Source organism: Mya arenaria, chromosome 12 (genome assembly GCF_026914265.1).
Source record: "Mya arenaria isolate MELC-2E11 chromosome 12, ASM2691426v1".
Lineage (NCBI taxonomy): Eukaryota > Metazoa > Mollusca > Bivalvia > Myida > Myidae > Mya > Mya arenaria.
The window spans coordinates 25,390,278-25,417,809 of NC_069133.1; the positions used below are offsets into that span (position 1 = coordinate 25,390,278).

At 33.7% G+C, this 27,532-nt stretch overlaps 1 protein-coding gene across 2 annotated transcripts in view; it reads left to right on the forward strand.

The window, feature by feature from the left end:
• LOC128211380 (SH3 domain-binding protein 2-like) overlaps positions 1–27,532 on the forward strand; it is a 47,440-nt gene that overhangs the window by 16,940 nt on the left and 2,968 nt on the right. For both annotated transcript variants that reach the window (XM_052916110.1, XM_052916109.1), the window contains exons 3-13: positions 811–897; positions 7,150–7,252; positions 10,279–10,458; positions 13,293–13,453; positions 15,385–15,657; positions 17,521–17,576; positions 22,194–22,222; positions 24,770–24,833; positions 25,618–25,697; positions 25,948–26,014; positions 26,945–26,998. In XM_052916110.1, the coding sequence (XP_052772070.1) occupies positions 811–897; positions 7,150–7,252; positions 10,279–10,458; positions 13,293–13,453; positions 15,385–15,657; positions 17,521–17,576; positions 22,194–22,222; positions 24,770–24,833; positions 25,618–25,697; positions 25,948–26,014; positions 26,945–26,998 (1,154 nt within the window). The remainder of the gene's footprint in view (positions 1–810; positions 898–7,149; positions 7,253–10,278; positions 10,459–13,292; positions 13,454–15,384; positions 15,658–17,520; positions 17,577–22,193; positions 22,223–24,769; positions 24,834–25,617; positions 25,698–25,947; positions 26,015–26,944; positions 26,999–27,532) is intronic.

Consider the following 27,532-nt stretch of genomic DNA (forward strand, 5'->3'; position numbering starts at 1 on the left):
ACTAACCCCACAACTTCCAATATCACAACACCAACGTAAATGACACAGCGCCATTAGTCCAGGACTGGTCACCCCATGTTTTTCCATATTGGGTCACTAACATTTTTATCGTACCTAAGTGGCGTCTATTTTCTGATTTCAATGAAAAAATGAATCATTTATACATGTAAAAGGGTTGTCATTGTGATAGATATTTCATGGGGTTAGTAGGTGATCCGATATGGTATATACACGGCGCAGGAAACCATATTGTGTTTGAGCTTCACTCTTACCTGATATGGTTATTTACATTGCCCAGTATATCTCATATCAGGTCACTGCTACTAACCCCATAACTTATAACATTCCTAGCTAACAGTAAGAAATTGTCATCCTCTTTTGGAGCTCTTGTTGATGATCTAATATCAGTGGAGGTTTTCCAACAGTTTTTTAATGGTGCTGGCGCCTTTCTGATTGCGAAAAGTGCCCTAATTTGATTAAAAATGGTAATTCCAATTTTGCCTAGAAATGAACAAGAAAAACACGCAAAAATGATAGCGATACAGTTTGTTTCCTTCTAAATACACTACCTCTTTGATACAAGAAAACTTTTGGGGTCACATTTGTTTATTAAAAAAAAATATAAGAAATTCAAAACATGAAATTGGGAATTTTATTTTTACATTTGGGGAAAAAAGTCTGTTTTACCATTTGAAATTGGGTTTGGCCCAAACTCTTATTCCCCAATAGCACAAGACCACATTGTCGCATTACATCCTGCAAGCGTGAATTATTTGTATAATTATTAACAGACATTTTCCTTATCTGCAGGATGCCAGGACCTGCTGACATTGATGTCTCCAAAATGTACCCATTGCGGATTCATGCGCAAGAAACGAAACATCAAACTCTTCATGTGTAAGTTGGTTGTATTTTATTCTAACTTCTCATGTTTGGTCATACGAGGCATTGCAAAATTTGTGGAATATGAGATCATATTTGAGTGAATAATTCGAGGGGTGAATGCAAAAAGGTTCTAAGTGACACTAAATAAAGAAGGAGATAGAACATTTTAGCTTTCACTCCTTGAATTGCACATTGTTCAGTTTTGTATCACAAAGGTTACGGATATGAAATTTGATTTTGTATGATCTGTTGATAAACTATTTTACGTCATAGTTAACAACTATTTTTGGTTGTCAAGTTTTTTGGACTGGTATTTTTCATAAAATTTATCAAGGTGATGCATAGAAAATATGGATACCCTTCATTTTCTACATTTAAATGACCAACATTAGCCTCAGTAATAAGTATGCTGGGGGTGGGGGAGGGGGAGGGGCAGATTCACCAATGAGGGGAAATTTGCATCTAGAGCAATTTTTGGATGCGTTTATATGGCAATTTAGAATAATAATTAAATATAATTTTGCCTCCCTTTGAAGAAGAGGGGTATATTGCTTTGCACGTGTCGGTCGGTAGGTCGGTCCGTCGGTAGACCAAAGCTTGACCGAGTGATAACTCAACAATTCCTGAATGTATGGTCATCAAACTTGACATGAAGGTTGGGCCTAACCAGTAGATGACCCCTATTGATTTTAGGGCTAATCGGGTCAAAGGTCAAGGTCACAGTGACCTTGAATTATAAAAGGTTGTCCAAGTTATAACTCGACAATGCATACACCCATGGCCCTCAAATTTGACTTGGTGGTTGGGCCTGACCAGTAGATGGCCCCTATTGATTTTAGGGGTCATCTGGTCAAGATCACAGTGACCTTGAAAGCAAACTCGACAATTCCTGGACCTATAGTCATCAAACTTGAAATGAAGGTTGGGCCAGACATGTCAATGACCCTTATTGACTTTGGGGGTCAGCAGGCCAAAGGTCAAGGTCACAGTAACCTTTAACGCAAAAAAGTTAACAAATCTTCTCCCAGTGATATCTCAACAATGCCTGAACCTATGATCATCAAACTTGACATAGAAGTTGGGCCTGACCAGTAGATGACCCTTATTGATTTGAGGAGTCAACGGGTCAAAGGTCAAGGTCACAGTGCGAAAATGTTTCGAGTGATAACTGGACAATGCATGCACCCATGGCCCCCAAACTTGACTTGGGGTTTCGTCTGACCTGTAGATGGCCCCTTATGATTTTAGGGGTCATCTGGTCAAGGTCACAGTGACCTTGATAGAAAAAAAAGCTTATCTGTGTGATAACTTGACAATGCCTGCACCCATGGCCCTCAAACTTGACATTTAGATTTTTGGTGACAAGCTGATGACTCCTATGGATTTTGAGGCCATAGAGTCAAAGGTCATGGTCATAACACAGTCTATCCTCACACTTTGAATGGTCATAATCTTAAAACTGCCTCAACGGCATCCAATGTCAGTGACAAATCAGCTGTCATTTCAGTCCATGCATATTTCATTCAATTGTCCATATAATCCTCTATATATGTAGCTACGCCACTGTTAAGTACACAGGGTTTAAAGGTAGCCAAGTTCAAAATAATTGCAATGTTCTATTAACCTAATAAAACACAAAATGATGGTTAACTCTTCTGCTAATATAATCAGTGCTTAAGTTGAAAGAAAATTGCAAAATAACTTGACACAAATGAAAAGCTTTACAAATAATTTTAAATATTAAGAATGCATAGTTCTATATTTTTTTTGGAATAAACTGTATGATTTTAAGTACCAAATATATCTAGAAAAAAAAGATCATTTGAAATTGACCCCCCCACCCCCATTTTTATTTATTGTGCTGGTAGAATATGTTTTTTTGTGTTTTTTTGTTATACATCATACATTTTGCATCGCATAGGCTTCCTTTTCATTATTACTTTAAAATGAGGTTGACGGTCTTTAAAGGAACTCGCCCATGTATTTTGACCAAAAATTATTTTTTGTTAACACTCTGCAAACACTTATTTTTATCATTATTTTGCTCTATGATAGTGGAATTGCAGAAAAAAAGAAAAATTAAGTGTAAAGAAATATTTTGGTTTTAGTGGGGTGCAATTCAATCAATTCATGATAATTTCAATCAACCAATCACGCAACAACAAATCTATGGATCCAGTCAGTAACACTTTTAAAAATTGTGTCTTCAAAGATGATATTTGAGCAAGTATCAACATTTTCTGAAGGGTTCCAGCTGTTAGTTTCTTAGTTTTAACACTCCTAATGATTTGCCACACTTTATTTTGTAATAATAAAAAGAGTGCATTTTACAAACCCTGAGCATGTCCCTTTAACCTTTCATGTATTATATCTCTAAACTTCTGAAGATTGAGCTGTATTTATTTCCTAGTAATCAAAAAGCAGGAAATGAATACTTTAATATCATCTTGACAAGCCGGGACCAATAGAATGCTAGCTACTTATACTGGTATTGATGTTTTTACTGTGATGTGAGTAGGTCATTTAAGCGCAATGATAACTAAATTATTTTAATTTTTTAACCTTGGGTAGTTTGGTAGTTACAAGTTAAAAAAAATGCATTCTGATTTACATACCCTCACATTGACAAAACACATGTGTGTAGCAAGACCCATAACTCTGGCTGTGGTCATGGTTATGTGATGCTTTCTCTGTCGACTTCTGCTTCCTGTAATGTAGTTTGTATGTGTCTATTGTTTTTTTCAAAGAATACAAGTTAATGGGATGATTGTTAATTAAGAATTTGTTGAAATTAACATTGTGATTAAATACATGTGGTTAGCTTTGACATGTGAATTATTTGTTGATATTTGTTGATGTGCTGACAGATTTAGATATAAACAATCACAATTAAAAAATTAGTCTCTAATCTTGTTAGAAATACAGCAGAATACAAGTGTATCCATTATTAACTTTCAGAGCAGTAACGATTTGAGAGTTAACAACTATGAAGTTAACAATGTTGTTAACTCGAGGAAAGTTCTGAAAATCAGCCCAATGATATACATGTACTCCAATATTGCATTTAAATTCTTAGATGAACGATGTTTATCCTTATAATTGCATTCATATTCTGATGAACTTAATGCAGCAGTCATTTGTAACCACGGCCCCTCCAGGTCTGGGGATAGCGGGGGAAATGGGTCGTGTTTTTACCTTCCAGTTGGCCCCGCAGTGCCGAACGAGTGTGGTGGTTTTGTTTTCGCACTGAAAATAGCCGGGAATGGGCCTTACCTAGGATGTCCCGGGAGTGCGGGGCATTTGGCGGGGATTTTACTTGCAGTACATCCCCGCAGGGCGAGGATTTTAACCCAGGCTTGGCTGGTCCAAAAGTCAAAGTCCCCGCTATTCCCGGACCTTGGGAAGAGTGGTTACAATTGACTGATGCATAAAACCTTCAAAATGGACAAAAATGACACTTGCGATTGATCATCTTCTAACCTATATGATGCAATGAACCAGTTTGTTCTGAATTTTAAAGCATTCAATCATGAAATCATTAGTATTCGGCTCATGCCTCTGTCAATGAAATTATAAGAAGTATTCACATTTAATCATTCATTAGAATATATACAACCTACATTTACAGCCAATGAAATTGCAGATAGGTTATCTTTACATACTAGGCTTAATCATGAAGAATTTAAACTTTCACAGGTGTTAAAGGGGCTGTCTCACGTATGATAAAATAGCAGAATTTTTTTTTTTGACAAAAACTGACATAAACTTGGCATCGATGTGTACAATGCATTGAAACTTACTAACTGAAGTACCACATAGTTTACAATTTATTTAAGTTTGGCAGTTATTTCGTATTTTTCCATTAAAAAAGATTACTGGGTAAGTCTACCAGGTAGAATTCATTCCTTATGCATGATTGGCTAGTCGGTGTTACCATGTGATATTACCGAGGTAGGTGTATAGCTTAATTATGAGTCAGCCTTTGTAGCTCAGTAGATAAGACGCTGGACTGCAATTTTAGCGACGCGGTTCAAACCCGGTCTCCGACACAATTTTTTTTTTACATTTTGGTACTTTTTTTTACAATTATGATATCAAAGCATAACACATTCTATAAAATAATTGTCCTGAGATTCGTTACAGAAAAAAACTTTTTTTGGTGGCAATCTGTGACACAGTCCCTTGAAAAGGTTTGCCCCCTGCCACTCATGCAATACACAATCCCTGTGTCAAATTTTGCATTGACAATGTGTCAACAAATGAGGTTGTATTCTAAGTCAGTTAGATGACCTGAATTAAAATCTTAATGATTAAGAAGGGCTCTTTTGCTTCTGTGACTCTGCCCATTCTTAATCATTAAGATTTTAATTCATGTCATCTAATTATTACGAAGAGCTTTGACAACCAAAATTTTTATTTAACAGGTTACAACCGCCTAATTTCCATTCATTTATTTATTTCCTTAATTTAATAAGTGGGCAATTTAAAAGCTTGTCCAGTCACACTGGCTTGTGTAGAGGCATTTGGTGCTGAACACAAAGAAAGTTAGCATTGCACCCTGGGCCTACTGATTTAATTGTTTAGAAGACCAAAAATAAATGCAAACTATTACTATGTGATACTTCATCATACATTATATGTAGTTCTCTTTTGTCTAGATCCTAAAAAATGTGTAGTTGCTAAATTCTGGTCCAAGCTTTTGCTTATAATACTCTATATTGCCAAAACTGGTCATAACACACACTCATGGAAGCCAAGACTTGTTAAAGTATTGACATTTTACAGTTGTAACTATAGATCGTATGTTTTTAGAAAAAAAAAGAAATTGGGATTTTGGTGGTGACGTAGGCGAAACTCTTTGTTTAAATTAGCATCCGCATGCATGCGGTCTTCTTGTTATTAACAGGTGCTGAATAGAATGTCAATAAGAGTGACTGTCACCAAGTTTGTTATTATGAAGATGTTTACAACATGCAGCTTCTGTGTCACACAATGATAACGTGTGGTTGATATGACAGGTATCAAATTTAGGGCTTGTTATCAAAGCGAGCGGTAATGATTTTTTTTAAATGTATTTATAAATCTAAATTTGAGCATTATTTGAGGATAAATACTGATATAAATATAAATTTGCTAGCTGTCACTTGTCACAAATTCATTCTCAGATAGGGGGCTATATAAATATAAAGTATGTTGAAATCATTTTTTAACCAATGGGATGACAGTATTTTTTTTATGTTGAATTTATAACATTCATATTAATCAATGTTTTATTTGCCATAGTTATCGGTTAGCCGTCAACAAATCGGCGTCAACATTATTGGTTGTATATTTTGAAAGTGTTACAACTTCATGGTTTGCCTTATTATTTAATTTGAGTGCTGAGTACCACTTAATGAGTAACCAGTCATTTAATATAAAATTAGCACTCAAAATATAACAGTGCTGTAGGAAGTACACGGGTAATTTTCCTAAGAGGATAATTACTCATCAAGGCCATGAATGATGCGTTATTTAATAGCAAAAAACTTCATAAACAAAAAGTTACATTCATATTGCTTCATTTACAGTTGCTAACGCAAAAAGATGTTTAATGAGAAGTAAAAGAGGCAGGCTGAGCCAACTAATCATTAAGAAGGACCAAAAATAAATGCTAACTATCTTAGTGTTTGGCACCAAATGCCTATCAAATGCCTCTATACTGGTCAGTGTGCATGCACAAGCTTCTAAATAACTCACTTTATACTGGCTGTATAAAGTGAGTTATTTAGAAGCTTGTGCATATAGACCAATATAGAGGCATTTGATAGGCATTTGGTGCCAAACACTAAGATAATGACAAATGAACATGACTGGAAATTTGACGTTTTTTTTCATTACTAAATGGAAATTTGGCAGTTGTAATCTGAATGATGGTTTCTCGGTTGTTGAGCTCTCGAGCTCTTCTGAGAGATTCAATGTGAATCTGTCAGGTAATTCCATTGCACGAGGCATTAGACTGAAAACAATAAGAGGTATATAAGGCGCAGCTTTGTCAACCATTATATATTTTATCATTTATATGAATGTCTATATGAAATTTTCTCATTCGTCTGGTATGATTATTATTCATTTAGACCTATAAATAAACATTATTTATTATATATGCTTTATGTGTCCAAAGAAAAATGGATTTGGGCTTCTTCTTAGGGAAGAACTGAGTATGTTATTTAATTAGATTTGTAGTATCTTGCTGTTGACAAAGGTTTGGCGTTTGTTTCTCAGGGCCACAGGCGTATGTTGTACTCCATGACGGCTGTCTCTACTACTTCAAGGATGAGAAAGCGAGGAAGGCTTCGGGGAGATTCTCTCTGTACGGATATAATGCGTAAGTAGCCATTATCACATAAAAAAATGGTGGTGTTTTTCTGTGTATTGCTTTACAACATGAAAGATATCTTGGAAAATCATCTCACTTTATCACCCGCTATTTGCATATTTGGTACATATTGTGATTTAGATATATGCGCCCTGGGAGAATATATATTGTGATCTGTCCTGGCATGTGTCAAGGTTATAGACCAGGGGGCTGTGGTTACAATTGACTGGTGCCTAAGTAACCCCAAATCGAACTTAAATCTGATTTTGAATTTTAACAGCATCAAGGTCATCAAGGTCATCAAGGTCATCTGAGAACTAATAATGGCGGTAGATGGATGAAACATAAAATTTGGAAATTTTGTTAAACTTGCCCATATTTATATAAAAATATCATGATATAATTACCCATTGCCAGTTTAGCTTTAACTTCAATTTCTACCTCATGCATTGTTTTGTGTTGGATTATGAAACTGTGAGCACATGCAAATAGCAGGCCTTCCAGCGTTCCTACTTTTTCCTACTTTTCCTACTTTTTCCTACTTTTTTAACAGCTTCCTACTTTTTCCTACTTTTTTCTAAAAAACTCCTACTATTCCTACTTTTTTGAAAATAAAGTCCGCAAAAATATTAAAGTTTGATCTTGGTGCTAGTTTTATTTGCAGAAAATGAACAAAAGATGTCAAACTGGCTGGTTTCTGTTGTTGTTCTGGTGTGGCAACATGTTCCACTTTGACGTGCATCATCTTTTCACCCACACAGTTCAGCAACAGAAACCGACCAAGCATCATTCACTAAAATATTCAATGTGGCATATAGAATGGTATGATTTTGCATTAAAAACATCTCCTAGTTAAGTTAATAGCTATTAATAATTACATATTTAACCAAAAATATTCCTACTTTTCCTTCTTTTTTGTAAAATATATTCCTACTATTTCCTTCTTTTCTGTCAGAAAACCTCCTACTTTTTTCCTACTTTTTTGTTAGTGAAAGCTGGAAGGCTTGAAATAGTGAAACAGGCTGTGCTTGTATTATGGCAATACTGTACTTGTATGTTAGGCCACAATAGACAGGGTGGGGTCAAGGCTTTGACATTAGAGGGGGGAGGGGATGTAACTTAGGTGTGTAAGCTTTTGACTTGCACTCCTCCGTCTGAACAGTAATTAATTTGTTTTAAAAGGTCGGCACAAATCCCTTTATTTTTAATTTTTCAAAGAACAAAATCAAGCAATTATGATAAAAGATATTTTTCAAGGAAATAAAAAGGTTTAGGGTCCAGACAGAAAAATTTATATAAAAAAGATATTCCGACCTACCTACCCTATTTTTGGGTGGGGTGGGGTGGGGGGGGGGGAGGCTTTTGGAACCTAAAACATATATTGAAGTTTAATATTAACTTGTCAACATATAAGCTTCCTTTTTTTAGAATTACTCTTTTGTAACTAGATCATTTTGCAACCTTGGGTTTATATTAAAAAAAAAAAAACACTATTGAAACAGAGTTATATTAATGGGCGTTGACTTTATGACTGTATTAGGTATATCATGGGTATATCAATTTTGTATGCATCATACCGTACTTAAAATACTTAACCAGTCATATTATACAATATCAAATTACTTATATATCATAGTATATCTATTTATGTCAATTTATTGGTCATAATATGCTTTTATATTTCTCCATGCATGTAATTATACTGATGAAAACATGATACACTGACTTTTAAGTAATATTCATGTTATCAATATATATATCACATCCTGGTTCAATTTGGAAACATTCAAGTGGTAGGATGTCAGTTAAAAGTGTCTCTCCTTATTTCTACAATGTTCATCACATTGAAATTCTCGTCCTTTCTGCATAATCTGCATTCAAATTATTCTGGGAAAAAAATAAATCAAATAAATACATAAAAAAAAAATCCTTTAAAAATTGATGTCTTCATATAAAATTATTGGGCCAAAGGGAACTTCATGCGATTGGCCACAGAATTTGCAAGAAACAAAATATGTATTATATGCTTTCCAGTAGTCTATAGAGATTTATCAGTGAAATAAAATTGATATTTTATACTGTTTCAAACGGTGAAAATATAAATTTGATATTTTTCACTGTTTTGAAATTTTGACCCACTCTGGGTTCCAAATCATCTGGAATGCGCAATGTTACATGTGCATACAAATTAGCAAGTTTTTATAAAAAAGTGTAATTAAATAAATTTTAGGTCCAATTTTAGGCATAAAATAGAAAGAAAAATTGTTTGTGTCAATGTAAGATAGCAAAATATTTCACCTCTCACTCAGTGAAATATATTTACTATCTTTAATACGCTAAAAAAATAATCATCCTTTATTTCTTTTTGTTTCAATATTAGAATGTGCATAAAACTGAGGTCCTGTTATAGAAAACCCATTTCTAGAAGGTATTCAATGTATTTGAATAGCCATGGTTTCATTAGCCACATAGCGCAAAAATGTTTACCTTGGCAATTATTATTAACTAAAAAAAATTGAACATATTCAAATGAAACTTGGTACACATGTTGCCAGAAATCTTAACCTTGGCAATAATTATAAACTTAAAAAACTTTCCAAGATCTTCAAATGAATTGGCATACAAGTTGCCAGAAATCTTAACCTTGCCAATTATTATAAACTAAAAAAAAACTTTCCAAGATATTCAAATGAAACTTGGCATACATGTTGCCAGAAATATTAACCTTGGCAATAATTATAAACTTAAAACAAACTTTCCAAGATATTCAAATGAATTGGCATACAAGTTGCCAGAAATCTTAACCTTGCCAATTATTATAAACTAAAAAAAACTTTCAAAGATATTCAAATGAAACTTGGCATACATGTTTGCCAGAAACAATATGTACGTGCATAGCAATACCTTTAACCCTTCCTTTTATTTATGATGAGTTATCCCCCTTTATCAAATGACAAGCAACAGACATTGGACTTCGCTCTGTGACACTCGTGTATCATTTAAATTTGTTCTCAAAAGTCCATCCCTCTTTTCAGCGTCTATCGAGCCAGTGAGATCCAACAAAAGGAAGCACCCTGGGCAATCAAGATCGTTCACTCGCACGAAGAGTTCAAGACGTACTACTTCTCAGCACCATCGGAACAGGAAATGAAGACGTGGATGGCCAACATCAAACGAGAAATGTTACATGCAAACGGCAAGAGTGCCCTCTATGGGTAAGGATTGTTTAGTGTTCTATCGTTATTTAGTTCAGTTAGTTTGTGATGACTGGTATACCATAATGTACTATTAAACATGCATGCCCCAATAAATGCACCAGGGGTCTTTTTGTGGGTTTATTTTCTAATTTTGTGACACCGAGCAATGAATACCTCAACCTTGAACGCCCCAAAAAGGGGCACATCCAACTTAGCACATAGGGGTTTGGTCAGACGAATCTAATGCTAAGCTGGCCAAATAATAATTTAGTCATTGCCTGTTTTTATCATGTGGGCTTTTCAGCGATTCACACTTGCACCCTGAGAAGTAATAAGACATTTCCACCAACATTATTATTAATTTTGTTATTTTTACCTTTGTAACACTGAATTTAAAGCTGCACTCTCACAGATTGAACGTTTTCACAACTTTTTTATTTTTTGAATTGGAACGAGCCAATTTTTGTGAAAAATATGGAAATCAGTTACATAAGACTGCTGACAAAAAATTAGATCACAGATTCTATATACGTTCAAAAATGGATGTTATATGCATTTTTTTCTTAAACCGTTAGTAACGGTTTAAGCCATAAAACATTAACTTTCGAACGGAAATATATGAATCTGTGATCTGATCTTTTGTCAGCAATCTTTTATCATTGGTTTGCAGATATTTACCCAAAAATTTGCTCTTTCCAAGACAAAAAATAAAAAGTTGTATAAACTGTATATCTGTGGGAGTGCAGCTTTAACCTTAATTTTTTGGGCATTGTGGAAAATGCTGAAATCTATCAAACAGACACTTTTACAATCTGAATAAACATTATTATAGTTCTAGTATTTGTTACAATGCATACGAATATGAGCACATTATTGAATGTATATAGTTGTCATTTTTCATATCAGGAAGTTTTGTAGCTGTGTTTGTTTAAGTGCATTCAACAATTTATAAGAGCCTATTCAAAAGCATAATATAGGTTTCATGATTTTTATTAAGAATGACTGCATGGAAGGACAAGATCATAAGATTGGCAGGCCATCATGTGCTATATAATTTCCGCCCCCCCCCCCCCCCCCCCTCCCTCATTTCCAAGTGAACAACTCATTTCAATATGGTAGAGATTTATGCATATATTACACCAAAATGCACCATTTCCATTTTACACTTAAATTATCTCATATTTTTTCTGTGGGGAAGGGTCCTCAAACTCCCCTTGCCATGTTTAGATCAAATTTTGGGGTCCTCACTTGGGAAGAGGGCGCACAGCCCAAAGTTCTGCCCCTTAAGTGTGCACCCTTGTATACTACTGTAAAAAATGGCCATTAAAGCCTGGCCCAGGTTTCAGTACAGGTTATTTGTTATGAATTTAAAAAAAAACTTACATCATGTTGCAAATGGCAACTTGTTGATTTATTAATTTCATTGCCTTCACACTGTATTCATTACAAATACTGGCTAAAGTTCAGATCACTCGAGTATACTGTATAGCAAAATAACTAAAATATGACAATAAGATAATTTAAATTTAAATTAACAATCCTTTATTGAAACCCGCCCAGAAGCATTGTCGGCAACCACTGTACATTTTCTGTTATACTTCATAATGGTAGCGTAGTAGTGTATAGGGGTATCCGATGATATTTTACTCTATTTGTGGGCTGATATTGTGGTTGACATGATCTATATTTAAAATGTTAAAACATATACCTAACTTTGAAACAATTATCTTAAAATACTCAACTTTTTTATTTGACATTTCTTCTTTGATATGCTATTTGAAAATATAAATTCATTGATGAAAACATGTAAGGTGTTGGTATTCAATATGCAACTTTAGTCAATCTTTTGGTCACACATTATTGAATTTTTGCACATAATAGGTCTGTTATTTAAATCATGCAGTCGGATTAGCTACATCATTCCTAGATCCAATTGAGATCAATATTGAGTACCTCCCCAGGGCCAATATTAAATATTGGTCTTAATTGGATCTAAGAATGATGTAGCTAATCGGATTGCTGGTTATTAATAACTGACCAATAGAGTGTATGAAGTCAATGATGTATGACCATATGTTTACCTTAAAATAGATATTGAATACCACCCCGGGGCAAGTATTCTTTATAATTCTTATCCTAATCCTATCATATGCCTCAGTGATTCCATTCAGTTTATTGGCCAATTAATTCTATAGTCCAATCAAAACACTTAGATTCTACTTTTAAATTTAAGTTTATCTTAGTTGGTAATTGAATATTATTCAAGGACTTCCTTCAAAATGCAACACATGCATTCAGTGCCAAATATTTAGCTGCAAATTTTAATGACTGCTTGCATGAACTTTTCGGATTCAGTTTTAAAAATGCAATAGTATTATAACTATTAACTCACATTTATATTTGACAGGTTACATTTTATCTATCTGACTTTTACATATAAATAACATAACTACCCAGTTCCCAGTTTAACACTGCCATATTTCCCATACTGGAAAAATCTGCAGCTGGTCAAGAATGATATTGAGAAAGATGAGCTGGTTCCTGTCTCCTATATTTCATTATAACTATAATCACTACCATATTTCAAATACAGCTAGTAATAACACTTTAGCAAGTCGGGAAAGATATTATATAAGTTATTAAGTAAGCAGGTGATTAGTTATGGGAAATACGGGGAAAAGACAGATCAGCTGAAAGGTGGCTTCTATATGTCTATATATACTACATTATAACTAACTATACTATAATTACATACAGGAACGATATCAAGAAAGATGAGCTGATTGGTGGCTTCTATATGTCAATGTATTCTACATTATAACTATACAGTCATTACCGTATTTCCCATACAGGAAGAATCTGCAGCCGGTCGGGAAGGATGCCGAGAAAGATGAGCTGATTGATGATCCGGGATTTTACCAGACTGTGGAGCAGAATATTTATGATGATTCAAAGAAATTTGTCCCCTCCCAGGACTACCAGAAAAAGTGCAGCATTAAGAAAGAAAATGAAGGTAGGAAAGTAATTAGGGCATATATGCTAACTGTGTTTTCATTTGCTTATTTGTTGTTTATTGAAAGACAAAAGTTCTGTCAAAGTTGGCAGGTTTTCAATGTCCACGGTCTCTGTTGGCAATGCCAAAAACTTAAATAAGCAAAATCTAAGTTAAGCCATAAATCAGAGATAAAAAGATATAAACATGAAGTTTAGTACACCTTTGAGTTACAAAGACCATTTAATTGAAGCTACAAAGTCTAATAACACAGGATTATAAGTATCTTCCATGACCGAGAGAGTAAGATACGTTCGGTGTTTTTTTTTCGGAAATGAGGTTTATCAATTTTTTTACAAATGGGTACTTTTTATCTTTGTCAATGGGCAAGATTATTAGCATCTTCCATGGCCCCTTGTGTAAGATAAGGTTCATCTCAACCCATCGAAGGGTGTTTTGCAGGAACAAAGTTAATCAAGTTTCTGCAGAACAACCTACATTAGGATTGGGATGGACCTCAGTTTACATAAGCGGCATAGTAGATGCTTTTTTTTCTTTTTTTCACTTATCAGCCTCATTAGCATATAGTAAGTCAGTGAACCAGTTTGGAATTTCACTGGTATTTCCCGTTACATTTCTTTTTACTAAAGCATCGTGTGGACCTCAGGAATTTATAAAACATTATATGAGACTCTATCATAGTTATTCACTCACGTTTATTTTCTTCTCTAATTATTCAATCCTAAGTGGCACTGAGGCTTTAAGTGTTGTATACTGGTAAGGTCATTTTTAGTTATGTTATTTTATCGTGTTATTTTATTTATGGCTTATGCACCAGTCAATTGTATCCACGGCCCCCCCAGGTCCGGGGGTATACCGGGGATAGCCGGGGAAATGGGCCGTGTTTTTATCTTTCATGTGGCCCCGCTGTGCCGGGTGAATGCGGTGGGTTTGTCTTCGTTTTAAATATAGTGGGGAATGGGCCTTACCTAGGGCGGGGATTTGGCGGGGATTTTCCCATCTGTCCATCCCCGCAGAGCGGGGATTTTAGCGGGGGTTGGCTGGACCGAAAGTCAAATTTATCGCTATTCCGCGGACCTGGGGGGGCTGTGGTTATTATTGACTGGTGCATTAGATACAATAAGTTTAGGGCTGGAGTCTTGTGACTATCAATTTTCTCAAACATGCACTATGTCAAAAGAGATGAGCGTAGAAATTCAGGTGATCATGCATTATGTCTTTTGTTTGCTATGCTTTACATCTGGGAAGTTTAAAAAAGATCAAACAAAAGCCTGTGAATTTTAATAAAAGAATTTCAACACTGGCGCTTCTTAATGAATGCATGAGTTCATAATAATTTATTATACGCCTGTTAATATAGAACATGACATATTAAAGTTTCACCTGCAGTGTACTGGAGAGTGGGGCTCAGTATGTTGTCAGATCAATAACTTTAGAAGCATTTATGCAATTTTCACGGAATTTGGTCAGTATGTGTAAGGGTGTAATATCTGGGACAATTTTGTCTAATTCGCTTGAGAGTTATCACCCTTTAACTATAGAAATTATCTAAAATTGGTCTTTTCTGATCAATGACTTCGTCCAATCATCATCAAATTTGCTGTAGTTAGATTGTGATGCAAGCTGACATTTTATAGAATCAATAAAGGACACATATTTCAATTTCTACTGTATCAGCAATCCGGTGAATATCATTGACATGGACCAATGACTATAGAAAACTGGATAACAAGAAATGGTTAAATGTGCATTGATTTTGTAAGCACAACATCAAATAGTTCACGTTTAAAAGTTAATGACGATGTTGATAATCATGTTGTTAACTTTAACAAAGTTCTGAATAATCAGACCAATGTTTTATTTTTGTTAAAATTTAATTCTATGAAGATGAATGCATAAACAATATTTCTAGCCTGTCTCTGTTGTTTCAGACTCTGATGACGAAGATCTGCAGATGCCAGATCCCGCAATCTTTGTCGACCGGCCACCGGTGCCTCTTCCCCATGACAACGACCCATTCCTCACCCTCAAGACTCCCAGTATGCCCCGCACACCCCTCGCGATGGGAGAACCTCCTGCCTTACCGTCAGGCCCACCTCCCCACAAACCACCTCGAACCACGGATCTGTTCCCTCCTCATGTTCCCCCTCATCGGAACCCCCCCGCTTTACCACGGGATGACCCCCCACCTAGGCCAGATTTCAGTAAGTTACTTTTTCACAATTTTAGATTTTTTTATAGAAAATATTTAGGTATTGTCAAAAGCTTGACCTAATCAATGACATTGGCATGTTAACACAGAAATGGACTTTGACGTATCTGTAGGTTGTAAATTAGATTGAATATAATGCATCACAATACATATATTTCCGAATGATATGCTCTGTTCATACAACTTACAGTATGATCAGCCCCACGCTTTGTTTATAAGCCCATTAAAAAGACATTTACTGGCTAGGGCACTGCAGTAGGGTCATAACAATATGACTCTGAATTGGTAGCTTTCAAATTTATGGTCTGGCTTCTTTCTATCCTCTGAACATAGTCTATTCATAACATATTACTCTGTTGAATAACCTAGGGCTATATTCATTAATCAACTTAATTCTTACTTAAGTTTAAGAGTTGAATCTGAGTGTTTTGATTGGACAAATAACTGACCAATAGACCGACTCACTGAGGCATATATAAGGATAAAGATAAGAATCAAATTTTATTCTGCGCCCGGACAAATTTAATTCAGAAATCTCCTACTCATGCATAACTACCCGTACGCAAATGTCTTCATTTTTTTCTATTTTAAAGCTTATTTTCCATCTAGACAAACGCCAGAACGCAATGTTTACCATATACGCTTTCAAAATATGTGCCTGCACATCAAATCGGCTCTAGCTACGCACTTGCTCCTAGATTGTCATAGCTGTAAGGACCTGTTCTATAAAACAGCCATATTAATTTACAGTTAAATTGAAAAGCATTGCAAATATTTCAAACGTCTTTGACAGTGACTTTGTCATGTTTTCAGTCAAAAATAGAATGGTTTTATTGTCAATAATTGCTTAGTTATTGCAAAGCAAGATATTTTTCACATTTGATGCTAGCTGAGTATATCCTTGAAATTAGATTTCATTTTCACACTCAACTAGGAAGTAATGTATCGTATTACAAGTGCTTTAGTACTTGAAGTTAATACAGTATGTTGCACTCTGTACTGGTAGAAGTGATTTGACAAGTTCATAACATGCTTGTTTATCTTTAAGAATCTTCTGCCTGTTTTCACAGAACTCACATAAAAAACAGGGTAATATTTTAACCTTGACATTTATGGTAAATTACATCTGAATCTGTAATTATAGTTCTAGACACAATATTTATTTGAAGAAAAATATTGGAAAACTTGCCATGCATGTACATGTTGCAAATACAATTGGGCCGATTGCTCAGAACTTTGTGAAAGTTATCATCATTGTTAACAATGTCGTTGTTAACTTTCAAATATTTACTGCTCTGAAACAATGGATACAATTGTGACCTGCAGTGTTTTCAACCAGATTAGCGACAACTGTTCATCCCTATTTGTTTTATTTAAATATATTAGCTCAGCATCAAATAGTTCACATTGACAAGTTAACAACGACATCTTAATCACTTTTTAAACTTAAACAATGTTCTAAACAACCAGTGAATACAATAAATTACACATATTTAAAGATAATTTTTCTCATACTCAAAACATTAATGAATATGAGGGCCCAGTTATATTTTAGAAGTCATAAATCCCATAACTGATGTAACATAATTTCATTGCACACATTTCAAAGGTGGTCTCAAGATTTGACATTGTGTAAAGCTCTATAGAGCTTCTTATATATTGTCCAAGGTCAAAATCACATGGATGAAGGGAAAACGCAACACGAGCTTATGGAAATAGGGCAATTATTAAAGCCATAAAAGGGTTTTTACGAAATATGTAAAAGCTTCATATGACTTAGTGTGATGTAAAGTAAACTTGACCTTAACAAGTCATATATCAGTGCTTATACCATCAATTATTGTTTTCTTGCCAGGAACCGGAGGAAAGGTGTCTCACCTCACAAACATGTTACAAAAAGTTCCCCTCACTGTAAGTATAGTTATATCATTGGTTGTTTAATTGGTTTTATCATTGGTTGTTTAATGTGGTTATATACATAACCAATATGTGATTACTGTTCGATCAATCTTAAATAATGTCTGATTGTATGTAATATTTAATTAAAAATATATGATATATTATAAATTCATTCTCACCATTTATATCCGAGAAACAAAAAAACAAAACAAATAAATTTATTTTATAATATGTGCTAAAATTGTTGCATGCCATATAATATGTATGTTTTTGTTTGTTTGTATAAGTGTTATTATGACAATAAGCTTGTTATGCTTAATATTCTGTTCTGTTCTGTTCTGGTTATATCATTGGTTGTTTAATAGGTTATATAATTGGTTGTTTAATAGGTTATATAATTGGTTGTTTAATAGGTTATATAATTGGTTGTTTAATAGGTTATATAATTGGTTGTTTAATAGGTTATATAATTGGTTGTTTAATAGGTTATATAATTGGTTGTTTAATAGGTTATATCATTGGTTGTTTAATAGGTTATATCATTGGTTGTTAAATGGGTTATATCATTGGTTGTTTAATAGGTTATATCATTGGTTGTTTAATAGGTTATATCATTGGTTGTTAAATGGGTTATATCATTGGTTGTTTAATAGGTTATATCATTGGTTGTTTAATGGATTATATCATTGGTTGTTTAATAGGTTATATCATTGGTTGTTTAATGGGTTATATCATTGGTTGTTTAATAGGTTATGTCATTGGTTGTTTAATGGGTTATATCATTGGTTGTTTAATGGGTTATATCATTGGTTGTTTAATGGGTTATATCATTGGTTGTTTAATGGGTTATATCATTGGTTGTTTAATGGGTTATATCATTGGTTGTTTAATGGGTTATATCATTGGTTGTTTAATGGGTTATATCATTGGTTGTTTAATAGGTTATATCATTGGTTGTTTAATAGGTTATATCATTGGTTGTTTAATGGGTTATATCATTGGTTATATCATTGGTTGTTAAATGGGTTATATCATTGGTTGTTTAATGGGTTATAGCATTGGTTGTTTAATAAGTTATATCATTGGTTGTTAAATGGGTTATATCATTGGTTGTTTGATAGGTTATATCATTGGTTGTTTAATGGGTTATATCATTGGTTGTTTAATAGGTTATATCATTGGTTGTTTAATGGGTTATATCATTGGTTGTTTGATGGGTTATATCATTGGTTGTTAAATGGGTTATATCATTGGTTGTTTAATGGGTTATATCATTGGTTGTTTAATAGGTTATATCATTGGTTGTTTAATAGGTTATATCATTGGTTGTTTAATAGGTTATATCATTGGTTGTTTAATAGGTTATATCATTGGTTGTTTAATGGGTTATATCATTGGTTGTTTAATGGGTTATATCATTGGTTGTTTAATGGGTTATATCATTGGTTGTTTAATGGGTTATATCATTGGTTGTTTAATAGGTTATATCATTGGTTGTTTAATGGGTTATATCATTGGTTGTTTAATGGGTTATATCATTGGTTGTTTAATGGGTTATATCATTGGTTGTTTAATGGGTTATATCATTGGTTGTTTAATAGGTTATATCATTGGTTGTTTAATAGGTTATATCATTGGTTGTTTAATAGGTTATATCATTGGTTGTTTAATAGGTTATATCATTGGTTGTTTAATGGGTTATATCATTGGTTGTTTAATAGGTTATATCACTGGTTGTTTAATGGGTTATATCATTGGTTGTTTAATAGGTTATATCACTGGTTGTTAAATGGGTTATATCATTGGTTGTTTAATAGGTTATATCATTGGTTGTTAAATGGGTTATATCATTGGTTGTTTAATAGGTTATATCATTGGTTGTTTAATAGGTTATATCATTGGTTGTTTAATGGGTTATATCATTGGTTGTTTAATGGGTTATATCATTGGTTGTTTAATAGGTTATATCATTGGTTGTTTAATGGGTTTTATCATTGGTTGTTTAATGGGTTATATCATTGGTTGTTTAATGGGTTATATCATTGGTTGTTTAATGGATTATATCATTGGTTGTTTAATGGGTTATATCATTGGTTGTTTAATGGGTTATATCATTGGTTGTTTAATAGGTTATATCATTGATTGTTTAATGGGTTATATCATTGGTTGTTTAATGGGTTATATCATTGGTTGTTTAATAGGTTATATCATTGGTTGTTTAATAGGTTATATAATTGGTTGTTAAATGGGTTATATCATTGGTTGTTTAATAGGTTATATCATTGGTTGTTAAATGGGTTATATCATTGGTTGTTTAATGGGTTATATCATTGGTTGTTTAATGGGTTATATCATTGGTTGTTTAATAGGTTATATCATTGGTTGTTTAATGGGTTATATCATTGGTTGTTTAATGGGTTATATCATTGGTTGTTTAATGGATTATATCATTGGTTGTTTAATGGGTTATATCATTGGTTGTTTAATAGGTTATATCATTGGTTGTTTAATGGGTTATATCATTGGTTGTTTAATGAGTTATATCATTGGTTGTTTAATAGGTTATATCATTGGTTGTTTAATGGGTTATATCATTGGTTGTTTAATGGGTTATATCATTGGTTGTTTAATGGGTTATATCATTGGTTGTTTAATAGGTTATATCATTGGTTGTTTAATGGGTTATATCATTGGTTGTTTAATAGGTTATATCATTGGTTGTTTAATGGGTTATATCATTGGTTGTTTAATAGGTTATATCATTGGTTGTTTAATTGGTTATATCATTGGTTGTTTAATGGGTTATATCATTGGTTGTTTAATGGGTTATATCATTGGTTGTTTAATAGGTTATATCATTGGTTGTTTAATAGGTTATATCATTGGTTGTTAAATGGGTTATATCATTGGTTGTTTAATGGGTTATATCATTGGTTGTTTAATGGGTTATATCATTGGTTGTTTAATGGGTTATATCATTGGTTGTTTAATAGGTTATATCATTGGTTGTTAAATGGGTTATATCATTGGTTGTTTAATAGGTTATATCATTGATTGTTAAATGGGTCATATCATTGGTTGTTTAATGGGTTATATCATTGGTTGTTAAATGGGTCATATCATTGGTTGTTTAATAGGTTATATCATTGGTTGTTTAATGGGTTATATCATTGGTTGTTTAATGGGTTATATCATTGGTTGTTAAATGGGTCATATCATTGGTTGTTAATTGGGTTATATCATTGATTGTTTGATGGGTTATATCATTGGTTGTTCAATGGGTTATATCATTGGTTGTTTAATGGATTATATCATTGGTTGTTTAGTGGGTTATCTAGTTAGTAGTTAAAGGTTTATAACTCAAAATTTATGTTATATATGTGTATGTATGGATTTTAAATACAAGTATCACTTTAAAGGGCATGATACATGGCATACATACTCGCGTGACCTCCTTCGTTCATACAGCTTACACTTAGGGAAAATAAAATGTGATTATTCCTTAAAACCAGGAGGGGATTCTTGAGTGTTTTCTGAGAAAGAACAAAATATCATTGAGTCATGTTTATATTAAAGCTGCACTCTCACAGATAGAATGTTTGACAATTTTTTAATTTTTTTTGTCTTGGAACGAGCCAATTTTTGTTAAAATCCATTGAAACCTGGAGTTAAATAAGACTACTGACAAAAAATTAGATCGCAGATTTTTATATTTGGGCTCAAAATTGATGTTTTATGCATTTTTCTTAAACCGTTTGTAAATTTTCGAATTTAAATATTAAAATCTATGATCTGTTTTTTTGTCAGCAATCTTATATCAATGGTTTGCAGATATTTACACAAAAACTTGCTCACTTTTATCACATAAAACTGACATTGGGTTCACTTAGTCCCAAACCCAATCTTGGATCTGCTTGTGTATACAAATAATCAGGGGTTTTAAAGTGCAAGATAAAGAGCTTTTAACTTCAGATCATTATACAGTTTGTTGTTGTTTTTTTACCAGGACATTTGCATCAAAAACAGCAGGAAGTAGTTTACAATGAATATAAATGACTTTGTTTCTTTTGGCATGCATCCTCATATACAAACAGATCCTCTGCTATTTTGCGAGCCCGAAAATAATCTACTGGTGGAACCCCTGAATAATAAACATTGTATTAAAGCTGCACTCTCACAGATATAACGTTTTTACAACTTGTTTATTTTTTGTCGTGAAAAGAGTAATTTTTGAGTAAATATCTGCAAACCAATGAAAAAAGATTGCTGACAAAAGATCTGATCGTAGATTTTCATATTTCCGTTTGAAAATTACTGTTTCATGGCTTAAACCGTTATTAACGGTTTAAGAAAAATAGATAAAACATTAATTCTTTAACTTAAATATAAAAATCTGTGATACAATTTTTGTCACCAGTCAAATATAACTGATTTTCATGCATTTTCGCAAAAAAATGGCTCGTTCCAAGACAAAAAGTTGTCAAAACGCTCAATCTGTGAGAGTGCAGCTTTAAAACACTTCAATTATCGAAAATAATATATTCTAAGTATGAATTTGTACTTTAATTTGCTTCTTAAATCATATTGTTGTTTTTGCAATTTGAACAGTTTCCATTTTTTTAATTTCAGCCACCAACAATAAAGCGCAAAAACCGAAGGTAAGATTCCCTATAATAATTATTTTTACTTAAGTTTTTAATTTCCTTATTTTTTACTCATTAATTACAACAAATTCACAAAACTGGGTTCAGGCCTGCTATTCCATATTGGTCTTATTTGGATCTAAGAACGATGTAGCTAATCGGATTACTTGTTATTAATAACTGACCAATAGAAAGAATGAAGTCATTTAAGGTATGAATTGCGGGCTTGATGTCATTATCGGGGTATGAACGCAATTGGGCTGGTCAAAGTGTGTGGAGTTTCTTTTAAAGCTGCACTTTCACAGATTGAATGTTTTGACAACTTTTTTTTTTGTCTTGGAATGAACCATATTTTGCAAAATTGCATGGAACCAGTGATATAAGAGTGCTGACAAAAAATCAGATCGCAGATTTTTATAGTTCTGTTCCAACTAAAACGGCTAAAACGGTTACTAACGCTTTAAGAAAAATGCATAAAACATCAATTTTTTAACTTAAATACCAAAATCTGCCATGTAATGTTTTTTCAGCAGCTCTAAAGCATTTTCAAAACAAAATTGATATTGAGCTTTTCTGAGATTAGTGTTTACAGGCCAAGAGACCAGCTCAATAGGAAAATACAGAAACTAGCCGTAAATTTGTTTTTAGAGAATTAATTAAATCAACAGCTTTTAAATGAAAGAATTATTTTGACTTGAACTATTTCTTCCCTATGCTTATAAATAGACAAGGAATGTTATTCATAAAATATCTTATGTCATTTCCTAACTTAAGTCATTTTCCAAAGTTAAGTATAACACTTGTCATATGATATCTTAATACTATCTAAATTACTTTATTTTCATTAATATAATGAAATGGACATTCTTTTATGTTAAAGACACTGTAACAATTCTTTATATTATACCTCACATAAATTTGTCCCTTCTTTATATATATAATCTCGATCGGTCCGTATATCACTGTATTTTGATGAAAATCCAGTTTTATGACGTCAGCGGTCCATATTATATTTTTAGCCGGTCTGGACCTCGCCAAAAATTTAATATGGACCGCTGACGTCATACGATTGGTTAGTGCGGCTTGCTATTTTCACAATGGCGAAAATTTGTCGCAAGTAAACATTATCAAGTTTGTTAAAAAAACACGTTTAAATCGCTTTTAAAATATTATCTTGTCATGAAAAGTGTTCGGTATAATATAAGAAATATAACACACCACTTCGGGCTATATGGCTTTATAAGGACTGGTCAGTCAGCCTCCCGAAGGTGAATGGACCTTTGGTGGCTAACGCCTCGGTCTATATACACCTTTGGTGGCTGACTGGCCGGTCCTTATAATGTCATATGACCCTCAGTGGTGTGTAATATTTCTTAAATATCTGATTACAAACATCTTAGGAAATCAACTTAAGATAAAAATTGACTGAAGATGTTCATTTATGAATACTGGCCCAGTGCCCTGTTTAAATAAGACACTTTATTAATAATATCTGTCATGTGTTTCCGTTCCGGATAGAAAAATCCGACCCGAGGGCACCTGCCAGGTAACAAGGCTTGTTGACTTACCGGCCATGCAGCGTGCCCGAGGGTCGGATTTTTTTATCCGGAACGGAAAAACATGATTGATATTTTTTTCTAGCACACCTTAAATTACATTTTTTTGTGAAAGAATACATAGAAAAGCACATTTTTGTATTTTCACCAAAAAGTGTGTGTGTTGATGTTTACTGACGTCATGACGAGCACTAGTTTTTATTCACTGCATACGTCAAGAAGTTCCTTCAGTATCACGTCTTTTAAGCGTTATTTTGTTTTGTTTTGAAGGTATATTTTTGTAAGGTTAATGTTTATGGAACTCATCTATTGAAATCTCATAATTATGGTTACAAAGAGTGTAAAATAAAAGAAATGAAAAGTATTACGTCACAGCGCGTGACTCATCTGGCATGTGGGGATGCCAGATGGAGTTTTCCAGCACGGCTTGATTCACCAGAAATGCCTATCCGGTGTGCTAGAAAAAATATTTCAGATATAATGAAGCAGTTATATCCTTTGATAAGTCAGATAGTAATTAAAAAACTAACTTTCGGTAGGCAATGAACCGATTTTGATTAACTCTTTGTAAGCATTACCGGTTTGCTCGATATTCGCGAGACTCAAAGAATTTTGGTCACTCCCTGGGATATCTAGCCAACAGGTTTGGACTGTATATGAATACAGGTACCAGGGGTGGATCCAGGAATCAACGTTAGAGGGGGCGTAACTTAGGGGCGCAACCTTTTGACATGCACCTCTCCCTCTGAACTGAAAGTGTATGGCATAAACTGTTTGCATATGGATTGGGGGTTAAGCAATCAAGAAAAAATAACATTTTGTAGTTGGAAATGATGCATTATAGGCGTATTTTATTATTTTTTATCTCCTAAAATGACATAAAAAGTAAACTTTGACGATTTTAGAGGGGGCGCGTGCCGGAAGCGCCCCCCTCTAAATCCGCTAGTGGGTACAGTGCGGGTCTAAAGCAATTGGAGAGATATTTAAATGCTTTCATATATTACAGGGGTTCTTATGAGAAGACAAACCCACAGAACATCACAACAAGCAATGGAGGATCAACAGGAGATGTGAGTTGGTGGAACTACTTTTCTTTCATACTATAAATTGAGGCTTTTGAGGCCTTGGTGACCCCTTTAATAAGCCCCATAATAGGGACCCTGTGGCCATCCACATACTCATTTCATAGGTCAATTTATGAGAATTGTATCATTTGTTTATTATAAAAGTACCATTTCCCTTTTCTGCGTATCGAAGAAGGAAGTTGAGTGTTGTTATATGGGAGACGTTCCAGGAGATTGTAGATTCTAAGTGTGGAAATAATTAACTCATTAAAATTTCATCATAGTTTTATTTTTTTATCACCATTTCTACATGCACTCAAAACTTTTTTTAAAAAACTTTCAAAAAAATTGAAGACACATAATTTACCAACTCTCTTTAAGCGCAGCCTAACATGAAATAATCATTATTTTGTTAGTTAGCTTGATATTTCAGTCAGCATTGGCAGATGTAAGTGTGCACAAACTCAAACCTCAGTGTCCTTCAACTCATGAAAAATATTTTCATACAAAGAACTGTCACCCTGGCTAATATATTTGTTGATGGAATTAACATTCCCTCTGTTAGATTTTTGGTTGCCAATGTGTCATACAATGAGGTTGTATTTTAAGTCAGTTAGATGACCTGAAGTAAAACCTTTATGATTAAGAAGTGTCCATTGGCTATGCTCACTCTGTCCATTCTTTATCATTTAGATTTATCTTTATTTCATCTATCTATTATGCATTATTCATAATTACCAGTTTTTTGAGCCCTTTGAGATATAACTATCCACAGTGTGGTTTTCTTCAGGATGATCAGGAGTCTTCAGACGGTGAGGATGATTGGGACAGCTGCTACTTCCCCTCGGCCGACAAACAGAGGGCATCTGAGTGAGTACAGTACATTGAGAATAAGGCACAAAAAAGTTCTTTGTTCATTAACACCACCAAAAATTAATAGGGTAGGTCGATAGGCAGAACTTTCTTTTTTCTATCTTTTTTTTTTAGAAACTGGAATCTATATCAGGGTATTTCACTCTTGAAGACAATTTTAAATATAAATTTGGTCAAAATGTAACATGTTCACTCAAAAGACAATTAACAATACACCTGCATGCTAGTTTTATTTTGTGTGTTTCAGGATAATCCAGGATCTGGGGGAGGAGGGGGTGTACCTAGTGCGGCCCTCAGAGAGACAAGATGAACATGTAGGCACACTTTAGTTTAAACATACGCTACAAGGCACACTTTGGTATTAAATATGCTATAAAGCCCCTTGTAATTTGAAAGTATGCTACAAGGCACACTGAAACCTTAAGAGTATGCTACAAGGCACACTGATGTCTTAAGAGTATGCTACAAGGCGAACTGTAGTTTTAACATTTGCTTCAATGCACGCTTTTGTTTTAAAGTATGCTACAAAATATGGCCTACTGAAGCGTTTGGTGTACGCTACAAGCCGCACTGTAGTTTAAAAAGTATGCTACAAGGCACACTGAAGCCTTAAGTGTATGCTACAAGGCGAACTGTAGTTTTAACATTTGCTTCAATGCACGCTTTTGTTTTAAAGTATGCTACAAAATACCCTGTAGTGTTAATGTATGCTTCAAGGAACTCTGTGGTGCTTAAGTAACCATGTAACATTAGGCACACTGAAGTGTATGCGAAAAGGCAAGCTGATGTGTTTAAGTATACTTCAATGAACACTGAAGTGTTTAAGTACGCTTCAATGTACACTGAAGTGTTTAAGTATGCTTCAATGTACACTGAAGTGTTTAAGTACGCTTCAATGTACGCTGAAGTGTTTAAGTATGCTTCAATGCACCCTACAGTGTTTAACGCTTCAATGTACACTGAAGTGTTTAAGTATGCTTCAAGGTATATTGTAGTTTTAAAGTATGCTACAAGGCACGCTTTTAATTAAGCTTCAATGTACACTGTAGTGTAATAGTATTCTACAAGGCACAAGTTTGTGTTATGGTAAGCTACATTTAAGGCACACTGTTACATATTAAAGGAATGCTAGAATCGATCATTAATTGGATTACCATCTCATATACTGGTATTAAAATTGATCCAATTAGTTCTTATTTTGTCAATCTTCGAGCTACATTGCATCCATTAAATTTTTATTACAGGTATTGGTGGTATTTGCCGAAAACCAGTGTAAAAAGTATAGAATAAAACAACAGGTAAATTTAATCTCTAAGGCTAAAACACTCATTCCTATGTTTTTATGGAGTATTTTTTATGGAAAAATGTGGCTTATCCATTAGAATGTCCAAACTTCTTGTGACAACTAAGTCATGTGATTTGTCTTTAAATTTTGTTCATATAATGCCCCTTTAATATTGACTTAAAAAACGGATGAGAGTTTGCACCCCCTTGCCCTGCACCTGTTTTGTTTAGTTGCTAAATCAAACATAATTTTACCATTATTGTTTTCCAACAAATCATACCGTATTAAACTATGCATAGGACGCTAGCATGGATAGGACGCAGGCAAAAAAATTGGTAAAAACGCTTAATATATATGTCCGCAGCGAAAAAATGTCAAAATGTTTGTTACATATTTTTAACAAACTTGTTTTCCACCAAGTCATACATATTTTTTACCATACTTGTTTTCCACCAAGTCATACATATTTTTAACAAACTTGTTTTCCACCAAGTCATACATTTTTTTACCATACTTGTTTTCCACCAAGTCATACATATTTTTAACA